Here is a 17,006-nt window from a genome sequence, read left to right as displayed (position 1 = left end):
AAGGTAAGTCAGAGAGTGCAACTCTTCTGCTCAAAACCTTCCCACAGGATCCAAGTTCCTCCCAGTAAAAGGCCTTAGATGACCTCCACCTCTCTGAGCAACTCCACTGCTTTCCCGGATCCCTCTAGTCTAGTTCACAATGGCTTCCTTGGTGCTCTTCAAATTTAAGAGCCTTTGCCTGGAATGTCTCCCTCCACATATCCACATATCCACATCATTCACTCTTCTTCTCCTTTAGATTTCCCCTATTTAAAATTACTATCCTCCCCTCCACAACATGGCTTTATTATTCTCCAAACTACCTACTTCCTTCTAATATTCTTTACCAACTTAATTTTTATTTATCTGCTTTCATTCAAGCATATGCCTGAGGAGAAAAGGGATTTCTACCTGCTTTGTTTGCTTTACCTTAAACACCTGAAACAGTCTAGGGATTCAATTACTATTCATTGAATAAATGAATGAATGAGGCATTCTGAGTTTTTCACTAAGACAGACTTTGAAAGCACTATGTACCAATCCCTAAAATAACTAGGTAAGAAAATGGAGGCCAAAAGAGGAGACATGATCTGTCAAAATCACCTTGTTAATTAATAGTAGAATTTAGCTAGAACTACGTTTTCTCACTTTGAGCTCACAGCTGCTTTATGACTAAAGTCATTAAAACTACCCTTGATTAACTTGTCCAGTATCCTTTCTCCCCTATCCATTTTATGCTTATGGGAAAGATGCACATACCTTTATGAGAAAAATGGGAAAGAAATGAATGTATGTGAAAGGGAATAATGTGTTTGTATATTTAAAATATATATATACGTACACACACATACACAGACACATTATTTGTGTATCACCTTCAAGGATTAAGTAAAAAGAACTATATAGTAATCGAATTACTAATTAACTTGACCAGTGGCGATGATCTGGTCACTAATGGAGCTTTTTGTGACCATTGTTCCATGATCTTTCTTTTTCAGGAAGAGTGTTTTTGAAAGCCTTTGGTACTTCTGGGAAATAAGTGAAAGTGTGAAATAATCAGATAGTGTTAATTCAGTATAATTTTTTCTAATGCCTCAGTGTTCAGGAGACCTTTTGAAGAAGTCAAAAGAAAGAGAAATAGGAAAAAGTAAGGGAGGGATGAGGGGTGGGAGAGTGGGAGGGAGAAAGAATGAGGGGGCTAGAGAGAGTGAGAGGGAATATTATTGATTATGAAATTTAAGTAATACACTATATGCATTTCATTAGTTAACTCTTTTAAATCACTATGTCAGACTGCCATATAGCATATGAGTACATCTCAAAGGAATACAAAAGAAAAAGTATCACCACACTAAAAGATTTATCTTCTCATCTACTGACTCAGCCACTGCATGATCGTCTCTAGTCCAGCATAATCTTCTTCCAGAGAATACAAAAACCTCTTCTAATGTGCTCCTGGCTTTTGGTTTCCATTTGCAATGTTCTAGCCGCAACAACAAACCAGACTAACTTTACACCTCTTTCTAAAATGGCACTTCAGATTACAAAAGATTCAACTCAGATAAAAGGACTAACATTTCAAAGGAAATGGAAGAAATGCAAAACAACTAAAGCATTGGTATCTTCAAAAGTGACAAGAGGAGAAGCTTTCCGAATTCTGCGACAAGTCAGTTTGAATAGCTTATATGACACATGGCTCCAAGCAGCCAGTCTGAATAGACCACGCACAGTTACACGCAGCAAAAGGAGTCTGTCTGGCTCTTGCTACTTGCTACAATTTAAAAACAGGCATATCAACTTTTTTCCCTTGTTCAGGGCTCTCTGGTAACATTTTTATGAGTCAGTATTCACTTTACAGTGCTTTCCATTTTATTTTTATCATAAGTCTAGGCAGTAAGCAGAGAATGTAGGTAGCATAATAGGTATATTTTAAAAGAAATCTGGCTATCAATAAAGAAACACGTCTATTTTGGTTCTAAAAGACTGTTGAGAAGCCCCAACATTCATTCAGAAAAAAAGTTCTCCAAAAAAGTGCTCAAGAAAAAGCTATCAAGAAAATATTTGTCATAAACCAATGTTACCTCCATAAAAAATTAATTTAAGAAAGAAAATACTTGTTTTATAAAAAGAAATATATTTATTTAACATCAAAGTATATTTCTGAAATATCTTTAAAAGGAACTTTAAGTAAATGCAAAATTTTATTATTTTAAGGAAACAAGTACATGTGTTAATTTGGGGAGAGATGTTTATGTTTTATACACTAATGTCACCATTTTACTTATGAAAAACAGACTCGAAAATGATGAGTCACAATTATCAGGAGAGTTCTGTCTTTAAAATATTCTAACTATGCCTCTTTCCCATTAGGTTATTCTTAGTTCCTTAGCCTAGGACAAAGAACAAGCTGTTCCAACCCACAGATATGTTCCGAATGGGGGCTGGATGCCTATGAACTCTGATCCTAGGCCTGGAAAAAGAGTGCCACAGTGTCAAAGATTACTGTGCTGACGTATTGAAGGAGGGACATGTTATAAACTTGTGGCAAGAATGAAGAAAGAACAGTCATTTCTAGGGGGAAAATTTTCCTTAGGGAAATCAATAAAAACATTTATAGAACTTTCTCTTCTCAAAACTAAGTCTTTAGTGTCTTTGAAAAAAATAAAAGTATCTTTTAAAAATATACACAAAAATTTTTAAAAATTTAGTAGCATACTATATTTAAACACACGCACGCATTATTAAACACACACATACAACTGTTTTTGCTACACAGAAAGAGTTGTTAATTTTTCGCAAACTTCATTTTTCCACTGGTTTTTTTGGTAAGGTCAAGATCTGGATAAGAAGGTGATTTAAATTGGCCACACTTCAGGACAGTAAGTAATGTATAAAAGTAGACTTGCACTTATGCATTTAACCAGAATTTCTAGGACATTTAAATAGCAATAGTTTCTGTGTCTTCTTTTTTTAAATATTTTCATTTATCAAGACTGACCACAACAGAAAAGATGTGAGTATGATTTACTGAAATGATAAAAACAGTAAGGTGAAAATGGGAGTGAAAGATTCAAAAATTTGGTTTTGAACTTGAATCTCAAGCACCCAGTCTCACCTATAAAGTTAATAGTTCAATACATGTATCTGGATATCAGAGATGAGATCTGATAAGAAGACAAATTTAGGAGTCATTCCTTTTCCAACAATACAGATAGTATTGAAAGAAAATGGAAACATGCTGATCATCTAAAAATCATCTAAACGTAAAAAAGTATGTTTATATGGATATAAGAATTCAGAATTGGGCCCTAGGAGAGGTCATATTGAGAGAATGAAAGATATCCTTTACATACAGACAGACAGACAGACAGACACACACACACACACACACACACACACACATACACACCCTTTATATACTTTTATCATATTGAGGAACTATCTTCCTGGCTCTAGTTTTCCAAGAATTTTTAGATACCAAGTATAAGTACAGCAAAGTAATTTTATAATACTTAAAAATAACATAATTTGATGAATAAACAGACTAGCCATATTAGGTAAAACAAAATAAAAGTTATCTTAGAATTACTTTTAGTTTTCAAATTATCTACACTGCTCTTCCCTAGTACTAAGAAGGAAAATCCAAAGTTGGCCATCACATATTTTCTTTTAGCTTCTTTAAATCTGGTTTTCATAAAACCATTCATATGAAAAATCAAATTTAAGTTTATGAAAATACGAAGTCTAAAATTACATGAAATCTGAATTTGGAGGGCAAATTTGAAACTGCTATTGGCAGGTTGATTATACTAAGCTAGTGTGATTGTGTTTATGTATAGGAGAATAGCAAATATGAGGAAGAGCACCAGGAAAACTATGATGATGATACTGATGATGACAGCAGCAAGTATTTATTGACTGCTTGTACTGTGTCCTATTAGTCAAAATCAACCAGGGTTTTGCAACCTTAGCACCACTGACATTTTGGACCGGATAGTTCTGTTGTTAGCGGGGCGCTATCCTGTTCATTGTAGGACATTGCTAAACACCTCTAGCTTTTACCTATTAGATGCCAGTAGCATCCACCCAATTGTGATCAAAATATGTCTCCAGACAATACCAAATGTCCCTGGGACTGAGGGTAAGATCACCCCTGGCTGAGAATGACTGATCTAATCCCATGAAGTAGACACTATTATTTTCCCCCACTTTTCAGATATTGAGGTATAGAGAGAATTATTAAATTGTTGAAGGTCACATGGCCAGTAAGTGATGTTTCCCTATACATACAAACTCAAGTATGTCTGGTTCCAGGGTCTACACTCGATCACCACAATATGCTGGAATATGTGTAGAAATACACACATTAGAGAGCAGAGAGAATTTCCTATTTCTCAGGATTACTTGGAGGATGAGAAACTAGGTGAAAAATCTTTGCAATCCATGAAGTATGATGCAAGTATAAAGAATATTTATTATCAGTAGAATCAATAATAAACAACATTTTACTTAGCAGTGCTTTTAACTTGCAGAAAAAACTGTATATTTTTTGCCTCCCTGGGAAACTTACGGTCCACCGGAAGTTGTTTGTGTCTCTGGCTATCTCGCACAATACTGGTACCACTGTCACTGGAGTTGCTGTTCTGACGGGTTACATTTGCTGGGACCTTTGACACAGGAACTGGTGCTGGAGTGGAAGGTGGAAGGGGAACAGGAACAGGAGCTGGTGTTGGAGGAGGTGATGGGGCGGGGGGAGTATCAGTTGGTCTTGGACCATACTCCATCCTTTGTTTCTATAAAAAGACAAATGATTAATTTGAAACTGTAAAAATATAAAACTAGGCTAGGAAAAAACAAATTATACTTTGACAGGACCTTGTTGGTGGTTTATTTGTAAACTTACTTGCAAATCCACAGCAAATTTATGTGTGTATATACACACACCTCTCCAATCCTATATGATATAACGATCATTAAAAATCATCTTTTAAATATTCTACATATTTGTTCAAAATCAAAATGTAAATTAAGGAGTCAAAAGGATACACCAATAGCAAATAGTAGGATGAATAACAGTAATAAATGTAAAAAAAAACTAGATTTGAACTTGGAATCACACAAGACCAGGATAGGTCAAAAGATTTATGATTATTTTATAATTTTCACTAATAATAACTTCTAATTGCATTGGAAGTCTAAGTATCAATAACACAAAGCATTACTTACTTATTTTAAATGTATGCTATATTCAAACGTATTTTTAATTATGCTATTTCCAAGTAATTTGTCAAGAAGAGGGGCAACATTTCACTAGATAAAAGAACTATGCTTTAAAATAAACAAGTAATTCAAAAATGCTAACTTTTTCAATTTATAACCCTTTCTGCCATCATCTTAATGCTAATTTCTTAAAATTAGAAATCTTCCCTGTTAAAATGGGAATGTTGGGGTGGACAGCAGTGACAGTAATGGTATGGTCTTTAAATGTTTATGACTAAACTCAAAAGCATATGTTAGAAAAAAGTCCATGTGGGGACTTGACTGTGATAGAATACACAATAGCTTTCAGTAACTTTTTTTCTTGAGAAAGATTCACCCTAAGCAAACATCCGTTGCCAATCTTCCTCTTTTTTCACTTGAGGAAAATCAGCCCTGAGCTAACATCTGTGCCAATCTTCCTCCATTTTGTATATGGGACACCATTACAGTATGGCTGATGAGTGGTGTAGGTCTGCACCTGGGATCTGAACCTGTGACCCCGGTTGCCAAAGCAGAGCTTACTGAACTTAGCCATTACACCACAGGGCCAGCCCTGGGTAATTTTTAATCATGATTGTTAGGCTATTACAAAATAGTATTTGTGCATATTCTGTATTAAACTACAAATAGTTAAAACTGTAAACAAAATAATTTTAACTACTAGATATCTGCATTGTAACAAGTTCCAAATTCTCAAAAGGCACTTTTTCTTTTTTTTTTTTTTTGGTAGAATCAAAGATACAGAGCAATGACTTATAATTTAGGCAAAGTTTAGATACTGCACTGGCATGATTTTAATTATTCTACAATTCAGGATTAGCAGATAAAATGCAAAAAGTACGCCTTTTGGTAATCTGGTCTTTTGGTTCGAACAGTACTTACTTTTCATTTCTAAATTGGCCCAAATATAAGGTACTATTGATTTTAAAAGAGGCCTCCCCAATTTCCACAGAGACCAAAAACATGAAAGTACACACCACACAGACATACCACTTTTTAATTAAATCACTACTCAGAAAACAGCACACCAACCATCATCATAGTGGCCTTCACAGCGAATGAGTAACACCTGTGGAAACTAGTGTGGGGAAAGAGCCCTAGATGTTTTCTGTCTCTTTAAAAGCTACCACTCACCAGCCAGTGGGGTGGACAAGGTGGGAAGGGCAGAAAGCAAGGATGGAAGAGGAACTGAAAGAAGTTTTTATAAGGCTGCCAGATATGGGAAGGAACGGGATGAAAGGGAGGAGAGAGGCAGAGAGGAAGGGAAGGAACAAGGGGTTAAGATTCATAGGGTGAGCCACGGAGTTAGACGGGAAAGAAAGAGAGATAGCTGCCCCTTGAGCATCCAGGGCCTAGAAACATTTCTGATATATTCAATAATATATTAGCATTTAATATCATTATTATTATTCCCCACAAAACAATGTTCCTATATTTGGGCCAATAAAATATTTAAAGCAATCAAAATACAGCAAACATCACCAAATGTAACACTTAGCACACACCAAAGCCATCTGATTAAAGTATATGCAATGTTCCCTTGAAAAGAATGTCCTTTGCACATAATTTCATGAAGGGCTAGTGAATTCTCACAGCAGGATTTCAAAAGTGTCACAGTTTACTGTTTTTAAAGCTTAAACAAGCAAACAAAAAATACTATCAGCTCTGCATTTCATGATGACTCACATTTTCTGCTTTCATAAAAACACGAACAGCTAGTGTTCTGCTATCCATCAAATAATAATGTGAAAAACTGAGTATGGTTGTGTTATTGTTACATTAGAGACTGAAGACAGGCGCACCAAATCTTCTGTGCCTCGTTTCATTCATCTGTCATTGCTCTATAATGCAGCTTTATCAGGATAACCTAACAGAATAATAGGCTTAGATATATACTTGATTAAAGTAAAGAGAAACCATATGAAAATTTTTCATGAATTATGTCATACATTTTATCTACTTGCATATTGTCCCCTTTTCTTGATCTCTCTTGCTGCCTCATGCTTCCCACCCCTGGAATGGAAAGGGGGGAAAGTGCCTTCCTCAAATCATTACAACCTGTCTGAAACAGCAATCCAGGCAGCTTTTCCGTGGAAACTGATGTCATTCTTGGTGTGGAGGAAACAGAATCTGCATTGACTCTTGACACTTTTCTATGTCCCTCCCTATCTGCCTCACTCTTCTTTACCTACCACCCAATTACAGCTCTTCCCTTCGTTATTTCTGTCCCTTGGCTACGTTTGGTTGAAGGTAGAGAATTGATGATTCCAATGCACCCTCAACTTATGGAAAGTCTTGGAGGGCAGAACTAACTCCTGAACTTTCTTCTCCCAAACGAAGGGTGCTGAAGCTCCAAATCCAATAATGACATCTTGACTAACTCTCCCTGGTTCCCAGGACTTCCCAGTTCCAGCACTGAAAATCCCTCCAAACCCCTCAGTTGTGAGCAAACTGGAATGACTGGTCACCTTGCTGTGGACCTACTTTTGTACCCTAACTGTCACTTCCTAACCCTTGCCTTTTATCTCCCACAAATATATTTAAAGTTCTTTCTCTTTTTGGCTTTTTCTCTTTCTGTGAAAGAAGTCAGAATTACTAGACCCCATGGAAAATGTTCTTTCCTATTGATAATTAAGTTGGAATGAGTCACTTTTCTTTAGCCATTAAAGCTGAGTAGAAATTCTCAAGGATTAAAGAAAGTTATTTAGAGATTAAGTTCCTGATTTGTAAGATACTGCTTCAGCGGGGAAATTATGCAAGCAAGCCCAACAAAGCCATTAAAATTGCACTGTTCTTAAAAATTTAACCTACATGTTTTTCCTCTAAATTTAGTCTCTTTGTAATTCTGCAAATGAAAACTAGGCACAGCTGGAACATTTGGAGGGCGTTCAGTCCAGAGATTGAATCCAAAAGATTATATTAAAAAGCAGTGCCATGAGGGAACAAATATGGGTTACCTCTGACAGCTCGCCAAGTAATTGCTATTAGAAAATGGAGCAAATCACATCAAATGAGAAAATTAATAGAGAAGATGGAACTAAAATAATATCAATTATGCTTCACATCAAATATCAGAAAAACATGAGCAAATTAGTTTTTGACAGTAAAATTACCTGCCCACAAATCAACCGGTGAAGGAGCTTGTAAGCTTGTAAATATATAATTAATTTCCATCACTCCTATCTAGCCATGGAAAACTAATTATATAGACTCACAGTACAGTATAAACAGTGTAGACTATTTCAGTAACTATATGTATATTATTGTGTTTTTAAAATATTAAGATATAGGCTCATCTCATTCTTATAGCTTAAAAAGAACACAACTAGAGCTCATTAAATGTAAGACAAATTCTTCTTCTTACAAAAGGAAATATATATTATGGTGTGTTTTAGTGAGATAAACTAATAAGCAGTCTAAACAAATACAGAAAATTTTATAATTTTAAAAATTATTTCAAATTTTAAAAATTTTTAAATTTTATCATTCTGCACATGTGCATGTGGGACAGTAGTTTATATACACATATATGTATATATATATATAAAGAGAGAGTGGGTATTGTTCAAATTATTGCAAGAAATATTTGGGAAAATGTAAACACATGGGGCAGAATAAAAAGTAACCATCCTTATCTAAAAACCATGCCTCTAATTAATAGATGAATAGAGTTCTGAGATTAATCTTAAAAAACTAAAATCAAAAAATGTCGTAAATTTTAAAGAACTGGATATCATCAGGAAGTTGGTCTGCTGGAATGAACATGAAGGCATCTTTAGGAAAACGATTGCTCTCTGTCCAGTTGTCTCTGAATGTCTGGACTGAGCTTGAAAAACTGAGTATTCCTAACATGGGCTGAAATTAGTAGTGCTAGTGGCTCAGGAGTCACCTGTAGAAAATAGTTCTACTTTTAATTTAGGGCTATTTAAACATGCATATAGAAAATAACAAAATTTTATACCTAGACTGGATTGTGGAGATCACGAAATGTGTCCCCTTCCATTTCAAAGCTGAGTAAACTCAAGTACAGAAAACTAAAATGCTTTCTTTAAGGTCACACAGCTAGTTCGTGGCAGAACCAGGACTAGAATCCTCGTCTACCAATACCTAGATTCAGTTTTTTTTTCCACAATGTCATAATACCTCTTGCTAGGAAATAGAAAAGATGGGAAACTCTCTGTTGAATTTAAAGGACCAGAATGACCAGACATTCATAATTATTTGCATCTTGGTAGAGGAAGAATATCTATAATAATAATAAGCACACAGACTTAATAATTAATCATAAATGAAAGACTTCTTCAGTCAAGCCTTTGAGTGCACTAGACATAATAGCAGGGGAGGGTCTGGCTTCTGTCCTTGGCATATAACATGAGACTTTATGTGGGCCAAAGGGTAATTCTCGTAGATGAACAGCCACAGTGCTGGACGTCTGGAAATCAAGTCAAAAGAAATATCAGGAAACTTCATGTGGCAAGTAGATGCCAGATGGGGAGAAAGCACCCTGATGTGCGTTTCTTGCCCAGCTAAAATACTATAAAGCCCTCAAACGTGCTACAACAAAATTTTTATCAAAAGATATGTTATTTATCTTCATTTCTCCATAACCTCTCATAAGCATTTACTTCCTTTTCCCTGTGGTTTCATCCAACATTTTTGTATGTTCCATATCTTTCACATATTCTCTATTACCTCCCTCCCTTTTATTTTTAAATCTTTGCTGAAGCCACGGGGGAAACACATTAGGTGGGAATGGCTGTTTTTACAGAGTTGTTAAAAATCACTTCAAATGTGAGGATATTAAATAGCCTGGACTCTCAGGGACGTCGGGTGGCAATTCAACACCTACCCCTCACTACTGGTGCCAGGGACTAGCATCCCTGCCATCAGAAGAGAATCTCTAACCCAAAGTGTGAACAACAGGCAAGGGCTGCTCTTGCGCCCTTCACCCAGGGTCTGCCATTATTCAGATATATACTTCTTCCGTATAGGAAACAGAGGGTATGAAAACAAGTCATAATTATGTGCATTTTTAAAACATTTGGTGGCTTGCAGATGCTACATGGAAATAGTTCACATCTAATTCCTTTACTCCCACCATTCAAAAAATGTCTACTTTGTAAGTGAATTATATAATTTGGATTATTTTCCTATATGATAAAAAAAAGAGAAAGAATTCATGAAATCCAAGGAATGGATGCATAAGGCAAAAATCCAATTTCAAAAATGGTGTCTAATCAGATCAACTTTTATCACAGTACAATGCATGGTAAAGCTATTCTGAGAAGATCTCACTTTAAGCATTCATATAGTGAAAAACCATGTCTATACAAAATGAGATGACAACCTTTTCTAAGCACTATTCCTTATAACAGTTGAGTACATCAGAGCATGGACTCTGATTCCTGGGTCCCAATCCTGACTTCTCATAGCTGTGTAACTGTGGGCAAGTTACTTCTCTGTACCTTAGTCTACTCATATATAAAATGTGCTAGCGCATAAGGTTGTTCTGGGAATTAAATGAATCAGTCTTTGATAAGTCCTTAAACAATGCCTGGCACACAGCATGAGCATCTTTCTGCAGTATAGTACAGGGATCTAAAATGTTTTTGTAAGAAGTTTCTTTAAGTTTCTTCAAATACTTTTATACCATCGGATGGAAGAGCCATGGGAAAAAGTTTGCTGTTGGCCATTTCTGAAGAGAGATGGTGGCTGCTCCTAATACACAAGCACAAAGGGAGGAGTAAAGCCATGGCAGGTGGCCTGGAGATTTGATTCCAGACAGCATGCTTTATGCAGGATCTGATCAGTGCTATGCTTTCTGTCTTTCTTTTTATCAAGTGCGAGACACTGGCACTCAATAAATATTTTTGGGGTGAATGAATGAAAAGATGAATAAGACACAGAATTGCTTTTGCTATGTTTGTAATCCAGTGGCAGTCTATAAGTTAGGATGTTAGGATCTCTAGAATTTATATAAACATGGTGGTAGCTTTTTTGTCATTCTGAAATAGGCTGCAGGAAATATCTTTAGACATTGTAGATGAATGTATCTGGTAATGTCGTAGAGATACAAAATGATGGGCACATATTTATGAGGAACTTTTTTCTTTTCCTTCCTACTCTATCTAGTCATTTTGTGTGTGTGTTATAAATGCTTTGAGAACAGGAATCCTTTTAGAGCAGTATGTATGCCAGATAGCAGATTGTCAAGCTTGCTTATTAAAATCTGACAAAGTCTAGTGGTTTGGTTGGCCTTAGCCCAAAACTTTCAGGAGGTGTTAAAAAATAGATTGTTTTTAATGCCTTGTAAAAGTGCTTCCCTCCACCTAAACACACACACACACACACACAAGAGCTTCTATACACATTTCTGCATACATCACTGCATTCAGCGTTGCAGCCAGAAATTTTCAGAAGACAGTGAGATAGTGTTGAAAAGTTTAAAGGGAAATAGCCCAAGCAGGAAATCCTCACAAGTTTCTATTTACATAAAAGGGCAAAACAAACTCCTGAAACTTGTGAGCACTTAAAAAAGTTCTTGGTTGTGCCAAAGGTGACAAAAATATAAGATGAGGCTCTGTTCACGAAAGGAGGAATAGATTTTATGTTCTCAAACAAGTACTCTCTCTACCTATGGTAGGTATTAACAGTTTTGGTTCAATTTTAGACAGAAGCAACATTTAAACAGAAAAGCCAACTTATGGCTCAAGCAAGGAATCAGGATTGAAGAAAAAGGCAAGACTGAACAGTAAACAGGAAAAGGTAAGAGAGGTTAAACTCCTTAGGAAATCGCAGGTGGGGGAAAATATTTAGAATTTACATTATTTGCCAGTTTTAGGTATCTTATTTTACTGGAGTTTGCCCATTTCTAGCAACCATGCACACAAAGAAAAACAAACTTGAATAATTGTTTTTAACACCTAAAATATAAACTCTTGGCTTCTGTTCACAAACAGCAACTAAGGATATCCCTGGTAAATAGTGTTTCTTATAGTTTATCATGAGTTAAGTATTAAAAACAGTCCTTACAGCTTAAAAGGTATATACTCTATCACTACTTTAGGCATACATTTCAAGCATACACTCTAAACACTGTTTAAGGCACTCTAACAGAAAGAACATGAAGAACTGGCATTTACAAACCAGACAGAAGCCTATAGGATGTTGAGAAACCACATCTCAAAATCAGAAAAGGAAGAACTTAGGAAAGAAAAAGGTATTAAAACTAAGTTAGAAAATTCACTTCAAAAATCCATGGTAAATGGAGTAGACCATACCTTGAATAACTCAAACTCCTTCTTTGGCATCAACAGCTAATAACAAATGACGAACATAAAATAAGTACATAATATATATGGATGTCAGGCCAGCCAAAACATAAGCACAGCAAACTAAATTTCCATTGCCATCACTTTAAGTTATCAAGATATACAAATGGTACACCAATTCTTTATTTTAAATGTTTGCTTGGTTCTTGGATTCTAATAAGGCCAAAAGTCACTCTGGATAAGTCCAGGACTTGTACTGGCTCGAACGCCATGAGGAGCCAGAAGTACTTAAGAACGGTCATGGCAGCACATGACACAATTCTGGGTTTCGACAACCTGTATTTTGCTAAGCCTAGGAATGGAAATTAACTGTTTCACTGCATACTCTATGCAGCTTTGGCTTCTTCTCGAATTTATGGCATTATTAGGGGGTCAGATGTGATCTTTGCTCAAGATTCTGAAAATTGAAAGAATTCTTCCTGGAGGCATGAGAAAGAAGCCAACACAGGTTCAGAGGGTAGTCCATCCATCTTGTCTCTGTTGGCAGATCTGACTCTAGAGATTCTGCCACAGGCCAAAAATCCCAAGACTTTAATAACAAGTGAATTCAGGTGTCAGGGTGAATGAGATAACCAGGGTCACTGAAATCCTGAAAACATGGCATGGGACTCAAGAATTATTCAATGATCAAGAAGAGAAAGCCTGGCCCATCTAACGTATATCATAACCACATTTTAATCTTGAATTCAAGAAAGAAAAATTATTATAGTCCAACTGAACAAATACTCATGTGCTAGTGTAAGGTGAGATGAACGCAAGTTCAAGGTTAGTCTGTGGCAGAACATTGAAGAGAATGAGAGCAAAGTCTGGTGAAGATGAACTGCTGGAGACTCCAGCCACTCTCTCAGTACCATCCTCTACCAAGAGGAAGCCATCGGGTAGGAGAGCTATGGGTAAGAGGAAAGAGGTGGAAATACTATTTCTCCAAACGTCAGAAATATTGTAGGGTGAAAAAAATAGCATTCAGAGAAAGAGTCATTGAATGGTAAACATTTTGAGCAATTTCCTGAAGAAGTAAATCAGAAAACATGTGTAATTCTTCCCTATGTCTCTCACCTCTGCCCACCGATTACCCTAGGAAAAAACTGTGCAAATTGTACCACCAATTAAGCCCCAAAATGATTAACCCACTAAAGATGTTTAAATTCTGTTTAAGAGTAATGAATTGGAAAATTTGTAAATTCTGCTAAGAAATCATAATTACCTGTATGGTATGTGTGTAAGGTGGATCAGCACGCCCTAATCCAGATTCTGGAGGTCTCACGATATCCAAAATATTATTTGGCACAAATCCAGATTCTCCACTTGCATTTCGAACTTTCCACCATTGCTTCCTATCATCAAGGATCTGCCATCAAGCAAGAAAATAAAGGCATCATTTCTGCACCAAAGCCAAAATTGAAGGAAGTTCAATTTTTATTCCTAGACCAAGAAACTTTTTCACTTCTAATAAGTTGACTTAGCATCAACATACTGTGGATTGAATGATTCTCAGGCATTACACTAAAGATTACAATTACTAGTATAGAAAAGGAGTGGGACCACTATCAAGAATCTACCCAAACTCCATATTACCTCCCAAAAATGTTTAACTATTTGCATTATCTGAAGTACTATAGGTGACTAACATGACTCTCTTGGAAAGGTCTATTGTCAACCATCTTTGGAATAGAAAGGAAAAGTGTGAAAATCACTTTTTTTTTACAAAAGTTATTGTGACCATCCCACATTATATATTAAAATAGATGAACTCTTGGGGCCGGCCCAGTGGTGCAGCGGTTAAGTTTGCACATTCTGCTTTGGCAACCTGGGGTTTGCCAGTTTGGATCCTGGGTGTACTGCTTGTCAAGCCATGCTGTGGCAGGCGTCCCACATATGAAGTAGAGGAAGATGGGCACGGATGTTAGCTCAGGGCCAGTCTTCCTCAGCAAAAAGAGGAGGATTGGCGGCAGATGTTAGCTCAAGGTTAATCTTCCTCAAAAAAAAAAAAAAAGATGAACTCTCAGTTACAACCTAAGAAGGAGATTCAGAAGGCATGGTAGATTATTCCCAGCCTGCTCACTCACTGTTGGGTATGTCTATGCAAGGGTAACAGGAGAGGAGGAAGGAAAAGTTTTTTCCTATTAAATTATTATGGTACATCTACATCTGAATTGATAACTAGCCTTGATTCCCAAATGAATAAATCCCAGAAAAAGGAAGAGAGAAAAATAAGTAAAGAAATCCAACCTCCGTCCTCCCCCAAACAAACAGAAGATGGATAAAGCAGCTAACTCGCCTCAAGAGATACAGGTATCTATAACATAGTGTATCACTGGTAAAATAAAATAATACTGAAGAATAATTTCTTGACGTCCGATTTCTGAGGAAGGTTTCTTTGGGGAAGGGTTAGATATATACCAAGAGAGGAATACAATAAATCCACTTTATGAAGAGCATAAAAAAGGTAAAATTTTACTACCTCTAAAATATCATCCTTCAGAACTGAGAGCTCACTGTTGTTCCTTGCCACAAAGTCATACTTGGATTTGGCATATTTCTTGGGTTGTGTTTTGACTGGATCATAATTTCTATAAAAAGAAAGAAAAAAGATTATTTTATGCTAGCTCTTCCTAGAGGCTGAAAATAGAAGTAAAACATTAAGGCAAGCCAATCCCTACCAGAAAACATTTTGACCAATTATTTAGATAGTAGTTTAGTTTTATTATGTCTTACAGAATATGAGAACTAAAAGAAAGTTTGGAGGTCTTACAATTAAAATGCACAAACTACGGCTGGGCAAAAAATAAACTTGAGGGGTCTGAATTCAACAGGTGGTGTATCTAATGACATGGTAATTTCACTGAAAAGTGAATACAGTCACGCGTTGCATAACAAGGTTTCGGTCGATGACAGACCACATATACAATGGTGATCTCATAAGATCAGTACTGGATAGCCTAGGTGTGCAGTAGGCTATACCATCTAGGTTTGCCTAAGTACACTCTGTGATGTTCACACAATGACAAAATCTCCTGAGGACACATTTCTCAGACTGTATCCCCATGGTTAAGTGATGCATGACTGTATACTTCATATGGTATTTACTGCATTTCCTCATGTGTAATAGAGGTTAAGGTTAGTAATAGTAATAATTATAAAAACAAATTCCAAACCTCTGTGTACTTCACATCAGACCAGAACTTTCAGATGGTTTTTGCAATAATGATGACAAATTTCCTTAGCAACATAGAACATCAATGATCCAGGTATCTATCAACTATCCAGCTCCTATTAGGATAGCCCAGCCGAGAGAGGCAATCCATAAGGACAGACAAGTGAGATATACAATCCACCTACTATTCAATGTATTTTTTAAAAAAAGTCTCTCTGGCTAAATTTTGACAACTCTAATATCTATATACTTGAATACTCCTTCATGTAATTTTTTTCCCTAAATTCCATTTACATTTCTTATTTATCAAAGGTTACTAAAAGAAACCTTCTGAAATTCACCACAGTATTCTCCAAATGAGGGACAAATATATGTTTAAAAATAATGTTCCTTACATCATTGCTCATATCCTATGTAAAATTCCATGAGATAAATATTTTTGAGGATTTAATACTAAGAAAAACATTGTTTATCCTAATGAATTGATATATACTTCTTCCTTTTCCTAATGATAGTAAATGATTATGTTTCTCTTTTTGCAGACAATGATGAAGTTCAAAGACAAATTTGAAATTCAATCACAGTGTCAACCTATACCTCAAATATTTAACTCTTACGCTCACTTTTGATTTTTTAATTTTGTATTTTATTTATTTAATTCGTAAAATTTATATTACTTTAACTGAATATCATTTAAGGGAGCTGCCTGAATCCATTTTGGAAGTAGGTAGGGTACAGAGATATGACTAAATCAGTAAGTCAAAGGTATACCTACTCCCCTGATACTCTATAAAGATCGAGGTAAACTTTTAAAAGGCTTTGTGATACGCTACCCAAAATAAATGGCAGAGGGTTTTCCATCGGTAATACTATACCTTACAATAGATTTGCAGGTGAAGGACAGAGAGGTAGTGACTTTGAAATGTTAGGTACACAATCACGTACCTGTTCAGTCATTCAGTAAGTCAATCAAATAAATCTACAAACACTTACTGAGTGGCCACAACGTGCTAGATGTGGTCTTAAAACAGAACATGATAAAAGTTTTCTACTATCAATACGTACTATAACTCTGAACACACATGAGAAAGGTACTCAAGTGGTTTTCTAGCTGCTTAGCTGTGAAAAACCATCCCAATTTACTGGAGCAATGGAACAAAAAGAAAAGGTAAGAATTACTAATCTGAAATAATTTCCAGAATATTGACAGCTAAGACAGAAAAAAGGAAAAAGAAAATAATAGGATGAGTAATGAGTTAGTCAAGAAGAATTTCAATGCAATA

General features: G+C 35.8%; 1 protein-coding gene across 4 annotated transcripts in view; it reads right to left on the bottom strand.

Moving 5' to 3' along the window:
• The window catches only part of EPS8 (epidermal growth factor receptor pathway substrate 8), a 170,926-nt gene that overhangs the window by 6,462 nt on the left and 147,458 nt on the right, over nt 1-17,006 (bottom strand). For all 4 annotated transcript variants that reach the window (XM_046673718.1, XM_046673713.1, XM_046673732.1 and 1 more), the window contains 3 exons: nt 15,031-15,139; nt 13,774-13,917; nt 4,550-4,772 (listed from right to left, as the gene is read on the bottom strand). In XM_046673718.1, the coding sequence (XP_046529674.1) occupies nt 4,550-4,772; nt 13,774-13,917; nt 15,031-15,139 (476 nt within the window). The remainder of the gene's footprint in view (nt 1-4,549; nt 4,773-13,773; nt 13,918-15,030; nt 15,140-17,006) is intronic.

This window comes from Equus quagga, chromosome 1 (assembly GCF_021613505.1).
Source record: "Equus quagga isolate Etosha38 chromosome 1, UCLA_HA_Equagga_1.0, whole genome shotgun sequence".
Lineage (NCBI taxonomy): Eukaryota > Metazoa > Chordata > Mammalia > Perissodactyla > Equidae > Equus > Equus quagga.
This window is presented reverse-complemented; position numbering and strand designations above follow the sequence as displayed.